Below are 18,192 nucleotides of genomic sequence, written 5' to 3' on the forward strand. Positions count from 1 at the left end.
ACCCACATCTCTGCTCTTCTCCTGCTGATAAACACTCCCTACCAACTTTCAGGATTCAAAGGAAGCACTGGGCTTTTGGTATTGGGGTTCTATTACATTGGCAGTGAGACCCTATCCTGCCAGGGAGCATTACCTGGAGGTTCTGGAGGTTGGAGGTACTCTGGAGAAGAGCTGAGGGAGAGATTTCTGGACATGGAGTAAAACCTCTAAGCCCATTAGGCTCAACCCTATCTGTCATTTTATAGTTGAGAAAACAGATGGGAAATCGCTTGCTTGCTTAAGGTCACACTGAATTAGTGGCAGAGCTAAATCCATAGAAAACACCGGTTGCTATGGACTTTTTCTTTTTTTTGGCCATGCTGCAAGGCTTGTGGGATTTTATTAATAGTTCCCTGACCATGGACTGAACTGGGGCCCTCAGCATGGGAATGTGGAGTCCTAACCCTTGGACCACCAGGGAATTCCCAGTTGCTATAGTGCTTAACACTGACATCTGCCGTACCAGATGATGTCTCATATCCCCCCACACCCCCCACCACCCCTATCTTAGTTCCTTATCGTGGGGCATGAGTGATTATGGACCACCTAACGTGGTCCAGGATGAAATGCTATCCAAACCATGTTGAAAAACGCCGCCACTAACCTTCAGATACCCTCACTTTTTGTTTATGCCTGATGTGTCCTCTCAACAGGAAGAACCAGATTCTGGTAGAAAGAAAATAGGTCTCTTGCTAGCAGGATCTCAAAGCCAGTGGAGAAGTGAAATGGAAAGGGCCCTGGAGGATCCTAAAATAAAGGACACAGGAGCCTTTGTGTGTGGGGGTTGTTTATTGCAAACTGTTATAATTAAAGTGGTATTTTACAAGTGTTTTTAAGACAGAGGACAGACAGGCTCTGAGCTGGGCCTCAGCTCCAGAGGCACACACCTGGGGGGGAAATGGCACTTGCAGGGAACACGAGCTCAACTGCTGTTCACTTCGTAAGCACAGTCGTGCTGGAGTCTTCTTAGGGAGCCTGAGAGGAAAAGAAGGGGGTGGGGACAGCCATGAAGCAGCTGCTTTAAATTCCTAATCTCGCTCCATCCCCACTGTGCACATGGCCTTTCGGAGCAGGCCTCAGAGCCACCCTGGGGACTGACACAAATCCATCCTTGGGCCCAGGCTTCCTGCCAACTCGGGGGGTCTTGGTCATCCTTGTTATTACTCATCACTGATTTCCTTTTTCTGTCAGAGGTTTCCCAAATTTGTAGCTTAAAAATACCAGCAGGAGGAGAAGCAAGGAATGTTCTTGTTAATATAAATCCAGAGCAAGACGGCTTGAGAACTGGGTGTTTCCCAGGGTTGGCAGGTATGTGGACAGTTGCCTGCATTCTTTATCCATAGGTGCTTGAACGCATAGTAGTGTTGAACATGCAAAGGGTCTGCACTTTTCGGACTTGCTCATGTTTTTGAGAACCTCTAGAGAGACTCACTGGATCAGAATCAGCCTAGCAGAATGTGGGGACAGGGGAGACTTGAATCCTAAGATCATTCCCAGGAGAACGGGAGCACTACTTCCAGAAGTAGCAGCAGGGAGGCTGTGCCAAGGCTCTGCCCAAGGAGCCTGGTGTGGAGAGGGGCTCCTTGTGCAGCTTTGGGTTACTGTTTGGGCAAAGCGAAGTCCCAGGCAGTCTCCTGTGCACATTTCCACATGGCCTGCATGAGGCGGGTGAAGCCCATGTCTTTGGGCTTCTCCAAGCCTCTCATCAGCCGTTGCTTCATGATAGAAACAAATTCCTTATTGCTCAGCTCTCCATTGCCTAAAAGAAGAGGCAAACACAACAGAGATAAGTGAAGGCCTTGAAACAAAGATGAGAAAATTCCACTGTCACATCGTGTCGGTTCCAAAGCCTAGCACTCTCTCACGGCCAAATTCAATTCTCTTGGCTAAAAGTGAATTGATTTGTGCCTTCCCTGATGTTTTCAACTGCAACTCAGTGACAATTCAGTGTAGTGTGACAGAAGTTGAATGAGACTATATTATATGTCAGGTCCTGTGCTATGCTAGATGTTGAGAATAAAGAGATAAAAATGACTTTGTCCCTTGAAATACCATCAGATCGTGGGAGAGACAAGTAAATTATTTAAGTATTATGGTAGACGTCATAATGGGGTAAACAGAGGATGCTACGGGGCACAGAGGAGGAATGTCTAGCTCAGGATGGGGAGGGTACAATTACAGATCAGTAAAGACTTCCTGGAGGTGACTCTTAAGTTGACTCCCAAAGGATGAGCAGGAATTGGCCACACACAGGGGAGTGAGACGGGGGAGGCATTTCAGTGGTGGTTATAGCACAAGCAAAGGCACGGGCAGGAAGCAGTCCGGCTGCTGGAGAACCACACTGAGTGAGCTGTTGCTGGACACAGAGGTGCAGGCAGGGCCAGGAAACCAACGAGGCAGGCAGGGACACAGGTCCCTAAGGAGCCTGCATCCTCCTTAAAGGGTCTGTACTTTATCTTCAGGGCAGGAAAGGAGGACTGCAAGAAGGGAGGAAGATGCAGTTAGATTTTCATTTTGGATGGATTTCTGGCTGGCTGATGATGGCGATGGCCTGGAGAGTGGCACAGCTGGAGTATGGGAGCCAGTTCAGAAGCTGCTGTGACAGTCTCGGCTGGTACACTGGAGCTATCTGCAAGGCTCCATCAGAAACAGTGTCTACACCAAGGGCAGTAAGCTCGGTTTTCCTGCCGGACTCCAGAGGGCCCCACTTACCATCACAGTCAAAGAGCGCAAACACTACATCACACACGTGATCTGAGAGTTCCACTTTAGCCACTGTCCTGGCTACCTGCTGCATGGTCACTGAAAGAAGAAAGACATTGAGTTAGCCCAGCAGAGGGACTTTCGTTTTGCTTTCTCTGAATGGAAGGATAAAAATATTCCATCATAGTAAAAAATTTTCAGATGTATTTGTGATAATTCAGTTTTTAATCCATAACCACCCTTCCTTTTCACTTCAGGTTCCTTTTTTTTCTATTGCTGCCACACTTTAGGAGGTATATATAATTAAGTAAGAATGCCTGATAATAATTCATAGGGAAAGTAGATAAGAGGTTACCAACAGCTGGGAAGTTAGTGGTTAATAGGTATAGATTTACCATTTGGGGTGATGGAGAATTTTTGGAATAGTATTGATGGTTGTACAACATTGTGAATGTAATGAATGCCACTGACATACTTTAAAAATGACTTAAATGGCAGCTTTTGTTATATATATTTTACCATAATAAAATTTTTAAAAGTTAAAATCCACATAGTATTTAAGGATGGAATTCTAAGTCTCAAGCATATAGTGGTGGCTTTTCTAATAACTTATTACCAGAAGAGTGCCTTGCCAAAAAGTAAAGAATATCTGATATTATTATAGTCTCCATCTTGGCATTTCCCTCTCACTGGAAAGAACACAGTAACAAAAAGTTAAGGAAATAGTGAGGCAGCCAAAGGACCGGGAGGTGAGAAACAGGGAGGCTAGTCTGACTGCACTGAGGCTTCACCACCAGTTATTGATGAACAGCGGAAATGCACAGCTGAGCTCCTGCCCCTCCTCCTGACAGGTCTGCCATCACCCACTTTGTTTCTCCCAACTGTGCCCCTTGAGAGAAGCAGTGGTCCCCACCTCGCTAGATCAGAATAGTTTTTTCTTTTTCTTTTTCCAGACTTCATCAGAAAATCTCTTCTCTCCTGCCATTTTCTCTTTCTTTGACATTTACTGTTAAACACTAGCAATCATGTGAAAATTGGTTCTCATGAAAAACAAGCCAGGAAGGAAATTAGGCGATTTCCCCTGCCTTCTCTGCCATTTATCCTCAAGCTTGATCTAGCTACATCTAGAAATTATGTTATTGCTTATAGACACACTCTTAAGTGAGGTAAAACTAAGAGGAGAGAAAAAGATGAATTTCTATTCATGAATCAACTAGCAACGAAGTGTTTGTATCTATAAACCTCAGATTTGTGTGTGCTCAGTCGCTAAGTCCTGTCTGATTCTTTGTGACCCCAGGGATTGCAGCCTGCCAGACTCCTCTGTCCACTGCTGCTTCCAGAAGCAATGTAAACTTTTCAAAGTCAGCGTGTTTTCTCTGCTTATTTCATTCCTATAATTTCAGTTCTTTCTTGTCATTTTTTTTCTGCATTTGATCTCTCATTTCACCTCTGTGCCTCCATGCATTCTCCACCGTGCTCTCAAGGTCAGCTGATACAAACGCCAGAACAAGGCAGAGGAGCAAGGTGACGCAGGAGGAAAACTGTGCTTGCAGTCATAAGACCTGAGCTCTAGTCTTGGCTCCACCAACTTGCTCGTGTGACCCTGATGGAGTTATGTGATCTCTTTGGATACAATTTCTCATATCCAAAAGAGGAGATGCCACAAGATAACTGCTAAGGTGGCTTAGTAGTGCAAAGAGTGGTTCACTGGCGTTTTCCAGAATCTGAGGGCGAGAGACAGGAGTGGAGGGACACAGAAATAGCTGAGGATCTTGTGTGGTGAAGGACAGAAGAAAGGCATAAAGGCCACAAGCTGGGCTGTGCCTCAGTGTCCACAGTCTCTGGCTGGAGGGGACTGGGCTGCTCACAGGGCGTGAAGGGCTTTAGGTTCTTTAGGAAGTGCTCACACTGCACTTCCTCCCAGGACATGAGTTAGCATGAAAGAGGAATCATCATCCCTCGGAACTACAAGACTTAAGCAGACTATCTACTGTGTGGATGTTCATGAGATGTAGTCAAGTGCTGCCAGGGGAGACGGGGCCTCTATCAGACTGTGGAAGTTTTAGGGTTTAGAAACTTCTCCTGGTAGATCTGGACACTTTATTTTCTCAGCTGGCTCAGGCAGAACCAATTCCTGCTAACTAAATGGCCTGGGGAAGGAAGAGAAAGCAGAAGGCCAATTTGCAAGGAAAACAGTAACTGTTAAGAGAACTAAAGGGATAACAGCTGGTCATTATACTTCTCAGTAGGAAAATCTACTAAGGAAACAATTCACCTCAGAAGATTGCTCAGTGAAAAGAGAATAAGATCAGAAGACCCTGGGTGCTCTCAAATTGTGGTCATTTACCAGACTACCCTATGCAGCCACAGAAATGTGTCCTGAAAAGCGGTTCAAAACCTGCTCTATATTAGATAAATACGGACACTTTATGTTAACCATTCCTTTCTCTGCCAATGTTTGTTAACCATGCCCTTTTCACATCAATACCACACCTGTTTTAACTGATAACTACACCTCTTTTTCTCTCAGTTCTCGCAGGGCAGAGTGCCCATCATCAATTCTTCTTGATGCTCCCAGTGCCCATCCTATTCCCTATGAAGATGGACCTTCTCCTCTAAATAAACCATTAAATAAATAATATTCAATGTCAGTGAGAGCTCTTGGCTTTTTCAGGTGAAAAGGTCACTGAAGTGGTATTAAGTGGTTGCAGAACAGGGACTTCTCGAATCCACAGGTGAGAATGCCTCATTACAAAGGCCATCTCTCAACAGAACAGTTACAGAGTATGTTTCATCTCACGTGGAGAGGGCTCGAATGCCCTCTGTACTACAGGAGGAAAACAGGGCTGCTGAGGTATTCAAACCACTGGGATGTTACCAGCCAGCAAAGGGCCTGGCTGGGGTGCCCTTTCACTGTCTGAGATCCTCAGACAGGGCCCCAGGGTGTGAATCAGAGCAGTGGAACATTAAACTAGCTGGTGAGCTCCAGCCAAGAGTACTGGGGACAAGTAGGGTGACAGATTACAAGCCAAGTGCTTGACAGCTGGTCCCGAGAGCTGGCTCATTCAGATTTGCTTCCACATCTCTGAACCACAAAGTCATAATTAAATCACAGCAAGAACAATCCCCCACCACTTCTGCCCCAGATCTCAGCTTCTCCATGCAGACCAGTTGTTGGTACTGGAATGTGGGCCTCACCTATTTAATGATGCTAACTGATGGATGACTGGGATTCTAATCTGAAAGATATCCCTATGGAGCATGAAATCCCCCTGGAGAAGGCCTAGGTTTCCAAGGCCTATCTATTCCTTTGATATAAATCTGCTCCAGTTGCCTGAACAATATATGGGCATGAGACTGGGTGATTTCTACTAGATTGGGATGGGGAGGAATTTGCAGAAGCAGGCTCACTGGCACTCAAAAATGTGTTAACCATCTGGCTCTTTGAAAAGTCTAAGCAGAATCTGAGATGCGCCAGGTCCCCAGATTACTCTCTGGCATAGTCCATGACTGGACAATTCAGCAGCACAAAGAAATACATACTGAGTTTGTGTGACTATAATGTCAGAAGCTATATTACACAAAACTATCTATTCACAACAGTACTCAAACAGAGGAAAGGAGAGTTCTGGAGGGATAAGAGCCCAAATATCCATTTGGAATCAGAGAATCTTAGAACTGGAAGAGACCTCAGAAGAAAGATAAAATGCAAAGAATTTGAATAACTTGCTCAACGTTATTCAAAGGGCCACAAAGCTAGCTGGTAGCAGGGCTGTGCCTAGAATCTAGGTCTCCTGACTTTCAGCCCATGCTTTTTCCTATACACACTGGGCTCACTCCATCCCTTATGTGGACAGTGGATCCCCCCATGAATCTGTCACTCTATTTTTTTTGTGGGGGGAGGGCATGCCATGCAACTTACGGGATCTTAGTTCCCTGACTAGCAACTGAATCTGTGTTCTTGGCAGTGAAAGTGTGGAGTCTCAACCACAGGACCACCAGGAAATTCCCAGGAATCTCTCATTATAAGTTAAGAGAAAGAACTCAGGTGGAAGAAAAGCCAAAATATGAATTACTCCTCGCTAGTGGGCAGGGATGAATAACTGAATAATAACTAGGGGTTGTGAGGAGCCAGCACTGTAGTCTGACCACAGATCTGATGTCCTGTATGATGGAAGACATCAGTATTCCCTTGGAACATATACTGACAATGTTAGGGACAACTTGAAAGGTTTACTAAAATGCAACCCAATGAAAAGCATATGAAATAAAGGTGGCCCTGGGAGTTCTGCCTGTGATGCATAAATTGAGCTGTGCACAGCGTGACCCAATTAGGAGCTGCCTGTCTCTTCCTAATGCAAAGGCGTTTGGAAAGGTGATACGCCAAGTTGGGTTGACAGTCTCTAGCTGTGTGGCCATGTGATGGTTCCTGTCTTCCTGGACCGTAGTGGAGAAAATCAAAAGCTGGCTTGTGACAGCCAAGGTTAAGTGAGGGAGACATTTCTGCTTCAGCTCTGAAAAGGCTTATGATGTAGAGGTCTTAGTTTCTTAAGTCCATCCCTGGATGGCTTCGAGGAAGGTGAGGACAGGGGGAAGGATTTTCCTTTAAAGAGCACTTGTCCTTTCTTTTGCATCTTCTTCCAGGGTACTTTGGCTAATACAACACACACATTTCAACCTGACTGAAGGAGGGGGGCGGTGGGAAGGAAAGGACAACATTTAGGATAACAAGCAATTTCAGGAGCCAAGAGTAACGCAGTACACTAATAATGAAAACTGTAACACTCTGTGTTATGCACAGTGCTTCCGAGCCACAGGCAGGTTGACCAGCTCTGTGTGCTCAGGCTGTCCACCTGTCAGAGGTGATGCTGGTGATCCTGGCTCTTAAATACTGGTATATGCCAGAAAAAAAACTGTGGCCAGGTTTTCTGAACCTCAGAGCATCCTTCCAGATGACTGTTTCAACAGGCTTACATGCTTAACCTAGTAAAACTGGTTGACAGGAAGGTTTATTGCCATTGTCCAGTACTGTATCTGGTGTCATTAAAAATGCTCATCACATTTGTCCACAAAAGGCAAGCATTTCTACCAGCTCCATTAGGCAGTGATTTCAGGTGCCACATTCAGAAGGCAATCACAGTTCAGTGGGGGAAACCATACATATCATTAAGATTGTGAAACATATAGGAGAATTATCAGACATATTAACAGACACACATGGGTTACAGTGGAATAGTTTGTATTTGGTTAGAGGTACATTTTGGATCCTCATTCCAAAGGATTAAAGAGACAGACTGCTCCAGATATGGCATGTAAAGTAGTAAGTAGTAGGTGGTGGAGGAATCAGTTTGAGTAAGGGCTGGAAGCAGGAAAGGAGGCTAATGCCCGACTAGACAGCTTGAACAGAGGTGCAGGTGGGGATGAGAGCATTAGGATAGATTTGCCATCAGGACAGACTGGCAAGGGGCCAGTCAAGTCTCCTTGCAGGGAAACCTTTATAACACAGCCAGATCTTACCTCGAGACCAATTTACCATGTTACCAAAATTTACCATATTTGCTTTTCCTTCTTTGACTCTTTTAAATTTTCATTATTTTTTATTTTAAAAAGTTATTTTTCATTATATAATACATTTAGTTGTTTGAAATTCAAATGGTACAAAAGGGTTGAAGTCTCCCTCTCAATGTCCCTTCCCCCTCCAGATGTTGTCCGGAAGCAATGAACATCTCCAGTTTCCCTAGAAATATTTTATAGATAGAAAATCAAATATTTATTCTTCACTTCTTCCCACAAAATGATTTAAATATATGGTTTTCCTTGACTCATTTAACAACATATCTAAGAAATAATTCCATTCCAATAGATAAACAATTCCTTTTTGACAGGTGCACAGCATTCCACCAAGATCATGTGTCATTATTTAGATAACCACTTCTTTATATTATTCTAACCTCAATCTTGGAAGTGGCTTTTATGCTTGCTTTGCAAAATTACTTCCTTGGTGGGCTACAGTTGTCAGCCTCAAGAGAGTCTGAATCTCTGATAACTAAAGTTGAAAGCAACTGAGATATTTAAGTTCAGCTTGCTGAAATGATACAAAAGGCTAAATACACTTCATCTTAACAAGTGTCTTATCAAAACTGCAGAGGTCTCTAAGGGCAGTAGCCCCTGAAGCCCCTGCAAAGCAGCGCTTGCATTAAATACTAACCTCTATACTTCCCCAGTTGGTGTAATTTCTTTCTGATCCTTTTCATAGCAGGATATAATGCTGCTGATGTTCTTGTCTCTTTAAGTGGGTGTTTTGGTGGTTTATCTTACCCTCTTTCCTCTCTCCTTCAATGGTAATCATGAGTCCCTAAAGCAGCTCTCCTTCTCCTTGGGGCACTTATAAATAATTTCACTAAATCACAACATATTCAAAGCAACAGAGGTAAGCCAGAATCAATCTTTAGAACTGCTAAGTGACTTTAAATTTTGGGGAAAATAAATTAGTTCTCTGCAGAGAGAGAAAGTGCCTCATAAAGCAAACATTTCTTTCAGAATTTGAGCTTCTGTGCCTACAGTATGAATACTTTTGTTTTAAAAATTGATGCCTTTGTCTTAAATGAATGGAATCCTGGCAAGCACTCTCCTTCACACATAAACGTTCTTACAAAATGAAATAATGAACTGAAGCACAGGAGCCTGCCTCCCACAAACTTTAAAAGAATTTATAAGGACTTTCCTAGAGGTCCAGTGGTTAAGATTGTGCGTCCACTGCAGGGGGTACAGGTTCAATCCTTGGTCAGGGAACTAAGATCCTGAATGCTTGGCAGCATGGCCAATAAATAAATAAATTAAAAAAATACAAGAATTTACAAAATAGGAGCTTTTTCCCCATAACCTCTTCTCCACACATCTTTATGACATTCCCATTTCCTGTCTTCATGCTACGGCTGTCTGGGGATGCTCTCCCGTACATTCTTGCTGTAAACTTTCCCCCATTTTCGTCTTCTCATAAAAGCACTGAGTCACCTATAGAATTCTCTAGACCCTTCTAGTGGCAGTGAGTGCTATGCACTTGACAGAACAGTGGTATGGAAGTGAATGAACTGGAATCTCTGGTCTCAGTTTTGTATCACACTAGCTGTGATTTGAGCAAGCCATTTTCCTTCAAGTGTAATTAAAGAAGTTAAAAACAAGGAAGTGAGGGTTTAAGTAAAATGATTTCTAAGCTCCCTTTAAGCCCTAAAATTTTATGACTGACATGTTAACATCCTTTTAGATAACATGGCTTAGATGAATTAAAATGTGCATATCTTCAGAAGTCCTCAAAAGAATTTAACTGGTAATTTCTGGAATTACAGCTGGTATGGTGGGTAGAATTTTGAGATGGTCCTCAAGATCCCCACACCCTGTAAAATCTCCTCTCCTTGAAAGTGGGCAAGACCTGTGAATAGGACGTGATACCACTCTTGTGATTAGGTTACTTTATATGGATAAGGTAATGGGATAGTCATTCTCATGATTACAATTATGTAAGAACCCATCTCGCACTGAGGAAAAAGATTCTCCTGCTGGCTTTGAAGAAGTGAGCTGCCATACTGTAAGAGGACCACATGGCAAGGAACTGCAGTGGCCTGCTGAGAGCGACAGCCAGTATGAAAAAGGAACCTCAGTCCTACACCCAAAAGGAGCTGAGTTCTGCCAAGAACCCAAATAAGCTTAGAAGAGGACTGTCTGTGAACTCCAGATGAGAAAGCAGTCCTACTGATGCCTTGATTTCCGTCTTGTTAAAGACTTTGAGCAGAGAACCCAGTTACACTGTGCCTGACTCTCTGACTTATGAAAACTAGTATGATAAACAGGTGGTATTTTAAGCTGCAAATTTGTTGTAATTTGTTATAAGCAAGAAAGTAGGGAAGGTATTTATGGTTGGGAATGTCCTTTAGAGATTCCTCAAATAATACTTTATATACAGCTATGCTCATTCTAGGTACATTTTATGGAACTGTCACTTTTCTGCAAGTACTATACCAAGCTTTATAAATCAGCTCTTATCAAGGCACTAGCCAAGATCTAATTAAGTTTTAGATTTCTTAACAAGAAAATAAATTAAAACTGCCACCATTCTTTTGGGAATTCAACAGCCTTGCTCTGATTTCAAATGTATTTGATAATTATAAGTCAGTTCATTTTCACAGATTTGGATACAGCTTTAGGCTACAACATGTTCCTTAAAACATTTCTACATTCAGTTAAAAGCTGATTTAGTTACAGAGTTTCAAATCTGGAAGAATGCTTGGCGATATTTAGTATAACATCTAACCTGAGGTCAGAGAAATTGTGATTTGCCCATGTGTCAAGGAAAGTAATGACAAGGGAAGGTGTCATACTCCTCTTGTCCTCCCCCTCACCCTAGGCTTTTATTAGAGAATTATACCATCCTTTTCAGGATCTGATCAGGTTAAAAATTAATTCACTCATTTATTCAACATTAATTAAATACCTACTATATATAAATAATTATTCTAGGCTCAGAGCAGGACACAAAGATGTGGAAAACATGGTTCTTGTCCTCAAGAATTTACAGTCTAGTAGACAATTACCCTTTGATTGCTACAGATACTAGAGATATTGATAGGGCATAGATAGTCCTAGGAACAGGGCTTCCCTGGTGGCTCAGATGGTAAAGAATCTGCCTGCAATGCAGGAGACCTGGGTTTGATCCCTAGGTCCTGAAGATGCCCTGGAGAAGGGAATGGCTTACCCACTCTAGTATTGTTGCCTGGAGAATTCCATGGACAGAGGAGCCTGGTGGGTTACAGTCCATGGGGTCACAAAGAGTCAGATATGACTGAGTGACTCACACACACACACACACACACACACACAGTCCTAGGAACAGATAAGTTAAATAATGAAAATTGGAGATACTAAGGGAACATTTCATGCAAAGATGGGCACAATAAAGGACAGAAACAGCAAAGACCTAAGAGAAGAAGAAGAGATTTAAAAAAGGTGGCAAGAATATACAAAAGGTATATTCTTCTGTGTATTCTTGACTATACAAAAAAGGTCTTAATGACCCAGATAACCGTGATATAGTCACTCACCTAGAGACAGAAATCCTGGGGTGTGAAGTTAAGTGGGCCTGAGGAAGCATTGCTATGAACAAACCTAGTGGAGGTGATAGAATTCTAGATGAGCTATTTAAAATCCTAAAAGATGATGCTGTTAAAGTGCTGCACTCAGTATGCCTGCAAATTTGCAAAACTCAGCAGTGGACCCAGGACTGGAAATGTCAGTTTTCATTCTAATCCCAAAGAAAGGCAATGCCAAAGAATGTTTAAACTGTTGTACAATTATGCTCATTTCACATGTTAGCAAGGTAATGTTCAAAATCCTACAAGTTAGGTTTTAGTAGTACATTAACCAAGAACTTCCAGATGTACAAGCTGGATTTAGAAAAGGCAGAGGAACCAGAGATCAAATTGCCAACATCCGTTGAATCATAGAAAAAGCAAAGGAATTTCAGAAAAACATCTACTTCTGCTTCACTGACTACGCGAAAGCCTTTGACTGTGTAGATTACAACAAACTGTGGAAAATTCTTAAAGACATGGGAATACTAAACCATCTTACCTGTCTCCTGAGAAACCTGTATGCAGGTCAAGAAGCAACAGGTAGAACCGGACATGAAACAGCAGACTGGTTCCAAATTGGGGAAGGAGTATGTCAAGGCTGTATACTTCACTCTGCTTATTTAAGTTCACAGAGCACATCATGCAAAATGCCAGGCTGGATGAATCACAAGCTTGAATCAAGATTGCCAAGAGAAATATCAACAATCTCAGATAGGCAGATGATACTATTCTAATGGCAGAGAGTGAAGAGGAACAAAGAGCCTCTTGATGAGGGTGAAACAGAACAGTGAAAAAGCTAGCTTAAAATTCAACATTCAAAAAACTAAGATCATGGCATCTGGTCCCATCAGTTCATGGCAAAGAGATGGGGAAAAAGTGAAAACAATGACAGATTTTATTTTCTTGGGCTCCAAAGTTACTGAGAATGGTGACCACAGCCATGAAATTAAAAGACACTTGCTCCTTGAAAGAAAAGCTGTGACAAACCTAGACATCAAATTAAAAAGCAAAGACATCACTTTGCCGACAAAGGTGTGTATATTCAAAGCTATGGTTTTTCCAGTAGTCATGCATGGATGTGAGAGCTGGACCATAAAGAAGGCTGAGTGCTGAGAATTACTGCTGGAGGAGACTCTTGAGAGTCCCTTGGACAGCAAGGAGATCAAACCATTCAATCCTAAAGGCAGTCAGTCCTGAATACTCATTGGAAGGATGGATGCTGAAGCTGAAGTTCTAATACTTTGGCCACCTGATGTGAAGAGGTGACTCCCTGGAAAAAACTTCAATGCTGGGAAAGATTGAAGGCAGGAGAAGAAGGGGACAACAGAGGATGAGATGATTGGATGGCATCACTGACTCGATGGACCTAAGTTTGAGCAAACTCTGGGAGATAGTGAAGGACAGGGAAAACTGGCGTGCTGAAGTCAATGGGGCTGCAAAGAGATGCGTACGACAGTGAATGAACAGTGAAAATCAATGCCTTCTGAAAGCAATAATCCCAGGATATTTTAGATGAATGATGAATTTTAGGAGAAACTAAAAGCTCCAATCTTCCTCATTAAAAACAAAGCAACTTACAACTTCTTTATTCCTTTTTTCTGATTTTTATTTGGCTGCACTGGGTCTTGGTTGCAGTATGTGGGATCTAATTCCCTGACCACGGATTGAACCTGGGCCCCCTGCATTGGGAGTGTAGAGTCTTAGCCACTGGACCACCAGAGAAATCACAACAACTTCTAAATTAATACAAATCTCAAAAAGTGGCTGAAAAAAGCAGTAGATACTACTTTCTAAGAGAACAAACAGTAAGCCATATCAGGGTCTAGGGTGATATTTTAAAAAATAACTTTTTGCCAAATTGCCATATCCGGAGAGGATGTTTCTAATCTATTAGCTCCTTACTTAACTGAAGATAAATAGACAGAGGAAAGTCAGTACTTTGGGGTTGAAAACAGAACAGGTGGCTGTCTATAGTCATAATTTCAATCTAGTATAATAATAAAGGATTAAGTTCAGTTCAGTTCAGTTGCTCAGTAGTGTCCAACTCTTTGCGACCCCGTGGACTGCAGCATGCAGGCTTTCCCGTCCATCACCAACTCCTGGAGCTTGCTCAAACTCTCGTCCATCAAGTCGGTGATACTATCCAACCATCTCATCATCTGTCTTCCCCTTCTCCTCCTGCCTTCAATCTTTCCAAGCATCAGGGTCTTTTCCAACGAGTCAGTTCTCTGCATCAGGTAGCCAAAGTATTGGGGCTTCAGCTTCAGCATCAGTCCTTCCAATGAATATTCAGGACTGATTTCCTTTAGGATAGACTGGTTGGATCTCCTTGCAGTCCAATGGACTCTCAAGAGTCTTCACCAACACCACAGTTCAAAAACATCAATTCTTTGTCACTCAGCTTTCTTTATAGATGAGAGCATTTGTGCAGTAATTTGAACATTCTCTGGCATTGCCTTTCTTTGGGATTATAATGAAAACTGACCTTTTCCAGTCCTGTGGCCACTGCTGAGTTTTCCAAATTTGCTGGCATATTGAGTGCAGCATTTTAACAGCATCATCTTTTAGAATTTGAAATAGCTCAGCTGGAATTCCATCACCTCCACTAGCTTTGTTTATAGTGATGCTTCCTTCCTAAGGTCCACTTGACTTTGCATTCTAAGATGTCTGGCTCTAGGCGAGTGATCACACCATCATGATTATCTGGGTCACGAAGATCTTTTTTGTATAGTTCTTCTGTGTATCCTTGCCACCTCTTAATATCTTCAGCTTCTGTTAGGTCCATACTGTTTCTGTCCTTTATTGTGCTCATTTTTGCATGAAATGTTCCCTTGGTATCTCTAATTTTCTTGAAGAGATCTTCAGTCTTTCCCATAATATTGTTTTCCTCTACTTCTTTGCATTGATCGCTGAGGAAGGCTTTCTTATCTCTCTGTGCTATTCTTTGGAACTCTGCATTCAAATGGTTTATCTTTCCTTTTCTCCTTTGCCTTTTGCTTCTCTTCTTTTCTCATCTATTTGTAAGGTCTCCTCAGACAACCATTTTGCCTTTTTGCATTTCTTTTTCTTGGGGATGGTCTTCTTCACTGCCTCCTGTACAATGTCACGAACCTCCGTCCATAGTTCTTCAGGCACTCTATCAGATCTAATCCCTTGAATTTATTTCTCACTCCCACTGTATAATTGTAAGGCATTTGATTTAGGTCATATCTGAATGGTCTAGTGGTTTTCCCTACTTTCTTCAATATAGGATTATCTCATTTGATTCTCTCAGTGGCTTGAAGCAAGGAGTCTATATCACCACTCTACAGATCAGGAAACTGAAGTCTGAAAGCTTCAGTGATTCGTTCAAAGACACAAAACTAGTGAGTTACAGTGACTCAAAATCAAGTTTGAGTTTAAAACCAGAATTTATGCTTACAAACTTCTTGAGTATATTTAACTTTCAATAAGTGCTAGATGTTGGAAGTGTCTCTGAAAGTATAATAAAACACTGCCACACCTACAAGTAGAGGTGATAAGGAACACCTGGATCGTTAGAAGTTCAGGAGTCCACATCTGTATATCCTACAATCTGATGTTCAGAAATGACAGCTTAGTATAGACATATATATTTTCTGTTCTGTGGGATCCTTCAAAGGGGTACCAACTTTCCTTGCTAGATGACCATATTTAAGTCATTGCAGGCTTTTGTGTATTGGTTTTTTCACCGAAGAGAAATATGGTCAGAAAAGTGAACAATGTAGATGTGTCTACTAAGACGTTCCTTTGTGGGCATAAGAAGCTAGATTAGACAATTCCAAGAATCTGTGTCACTGTAGAGTATGCACTACAGATGTCAGAGTGTGTCTGAGCTGGAAAACATGGTTCTGAACAGAAGAGACAACTGTAGGGGGAAAAATGTCCTATTCCATATCTAACAGAAGGGCACTGACTCCAAAACATCAGAGTTTATCAAAAGGACTCTATTCCCAGCCAAGAATGGTCAACTCTTAACCAAAGGGAACTGGGAGGAAACAAGCTAGTGCCTGTCCTCCCTACGCTACTGAGAACCAGTCAGAATGGTGAACCTGCCTTGTCTCCTCCTAGATTACATTCAGCAAAGATTTTCAAATCCCAGAAGCGTTTTGGGGTATAAAGAGACAACATGATGGTATGGAAAGAATACAGGCTTTGGGATCAGAGAGCCCTGAGGTTGAATTCTGGCTCTACTTATTAGCTGAGTAGCCAAGGGTAAGGTGCTTCATTTTGTATTTCCTTTTCCATAAAACAGAGGATAATCCTACCTTTCAGTAAAAATACTTGGGGTTGCAGAGGGCACCTTGTAGGAGTTATGCCACAGGTTTTACTATTTGTTTTCCTGACTTGTCAGGTAATTAGGTAAAGTGTACATATAGAATGACTATACAGAATTGAGGGCAACTATGTCATAAATTATGGTTTTCAATTTAAGGGGCCGGTGCTGGAGCATGAGTACTAAAGGTCATGGACTGTATCTGTGCCACTGTTTCCTGTATTGTAGTTCAAAGTACACAGGAAGCACAACTGGACCTACAAGGTCCCAAATCTCTAATATTCTAAGATGTTTCATAAGGGGCTTTTCACCACCTGGAAACCTTTTATTGTCTTGGCAGAAATAAGAACACTCTAAGTCATACAGGCCATAGCTCATTCTAGAGCTCCAATTCAAATAATTTCTAACTGTTCCATCATAGGATGCCATGGGGAAGGAGTCATGTTCAATTTTCCATTACCTTCTTCAGCAGACTAGGTAAATCATTCAGACAGCCCTTGAGAGGTTATACATCTAATTTTATGCCCAATATGTGTATGAATAAGCAATAGAACCAAATCCTCTTTAGTGCGAAACAAGAGATGACCCATAGTAGAAACACACTATTAGTTCATGTAGAAAGGTTGCTTCTCCAGATGGTCAGATTCACCAAAGACATCTCATTCTTGCCTGACAGTTGTCTTTTTCACATGGGCCATGAGGAACTAAAGAAGTAGCCTCAACAAAATTTGCCATTTTCACTCTAGAGGGATTAGATCACATTGGAATGTAAATCTGCAATTGCCACCTGCCTAGGTTCTCCAACTGTTCTGAGGAACATTAGCTCTGTAAGTTGTTAAAAAACATTTTAGGGCAAGTCAAGTTTGGAAATTTTATCACTCTCTTGGAGATTAATAATGCACATTAGCATATTAAAAAGTTGGCAGGAGTAGTGCTGCAGGAAGGATTTCTGTATAATTTGGCATTTTCCAAACTTATTTGACCCATGGAACACTTTTTGGGGGTTTTGTTTTAAACCCACAGAACCATTAACATATTGCAGTATATAATGTTCTTCACAATGCTGTTTGGGAAATTCTGTGCTAAATTATGTCTAAAGACAGGTTTCCAGGCTCTAAAATAGCCAAAGAAGAGATAATGCCAGGGCCTCTAAAAGGTGCCAATTTCTGAAGGTCCTAACCTTTTAGGAAAAAATGAAGACAGCTGAGATTGAGAATAGCAGGCAGACAAAGGTACTCATATGTCCACCCAAAGGTACTCTTCCCCCACCTCCCATGGAGGTCAGAGGCTCTAATTAGCACCTATCACAACTTGAACAACTTGTATCCTCTTCTTTCTCCCCTGATGGATTGTGAGCTTCTTGAGAGCAGAAGCCTGTGCCCAGCACAGTGCCTATGCTGCCAGCTCAATGAATGCATGAGCCAGGCTAAATCTGCTTATATCATCAACCTCATAATGCAAGCAGCAGGCATTTACTCAACATCCAGTGCATGATAGGCATAAGGTTAAGTGTTATATGTAGATTTATCCTCAGAACAATCCTGTGAGGTGGATATAGTTATCCTGATTTTAAAAACACAGAAACTAAATTCAGAAATTGCCCAAAGCTACTCAGCTAGTCAGGCTTCCCAGGTGGCTCAGTGGTAAAGAATCCACTTGCCAATGCAGGAGATGCAGGAAATGTGGGTTCGATCCCTGTTTGGGAAGATCCTCTGGAGGAGGAAATGGCAACCCACTGCAGTATTCTTGCCTGGAAAATCTCATGGACAGAGGAGCCTGGAAGGTTACAGTCCATGGGGTCACAAAAAGTTGTAAGTAACTGAGCACGCACATACACATTCACTAAACTAGTCAAAGATGGAGCCAAGATTCAAATCCAGGCTCGTGTGGTTAACCATTGTATTTTTCCTCCTCTCTTCTAAGATTTATCTCAGCAGTGAAATATCATGATTCTGTGGAAGCAGAATTGGTACAGAACTCAAATCCATGGAAAAATCACCAGTCTGACTATCAGGCTAAGGAAGGTTTAAA

General features: G+C 42.2%; 1 protein-coding gene across 2 annotated transcripts in view; it reads right to left on the minus strand.

Annotated features, from left to right (window-relative positions):
• Positions 1–809: 809 nt before the first annotated feature.
• Positions 810–18,192, minus strand: part of MICU1 (mitochondrial calcium uptake 1) — a 217,163-nt gene continuing 199,780 nt past the window's right edge. For both annotated transcript variants that reach the window (XM_061405282.1, XM_061405281.1), the window contains 2 exons: positions 2,752–2,841; positions 810–1,798 (listed from right to left, as the gene is read on the minus strand). In XM_061405282.1, coding sequence (XP_061261266.1) covers positions 1,638–1,798; positions 2,752–2,841 — 251 coding nt within the window. In that variant the 3' untranslated portion in view covers positions 810–1,637. The remainder of the gene's footprint in view (positions 1,799–2,751; positions 2,842–18,192) is intronic.

Source organism: Bos javanicus, chromosome 28, assembly GCF_032452875.1.
Source record: "Bos javanicus breed banteng chromosome 28, ARS-OSU_banteng_1.0, whole genome shotgun sequence".
In the NCBI taxonomy this organism is placed as follows: Eukaryota; Metazoa; Chordata; class Mammalia; order Artiodactyla; family Bovidae; genus Bos; species Bos javanicus.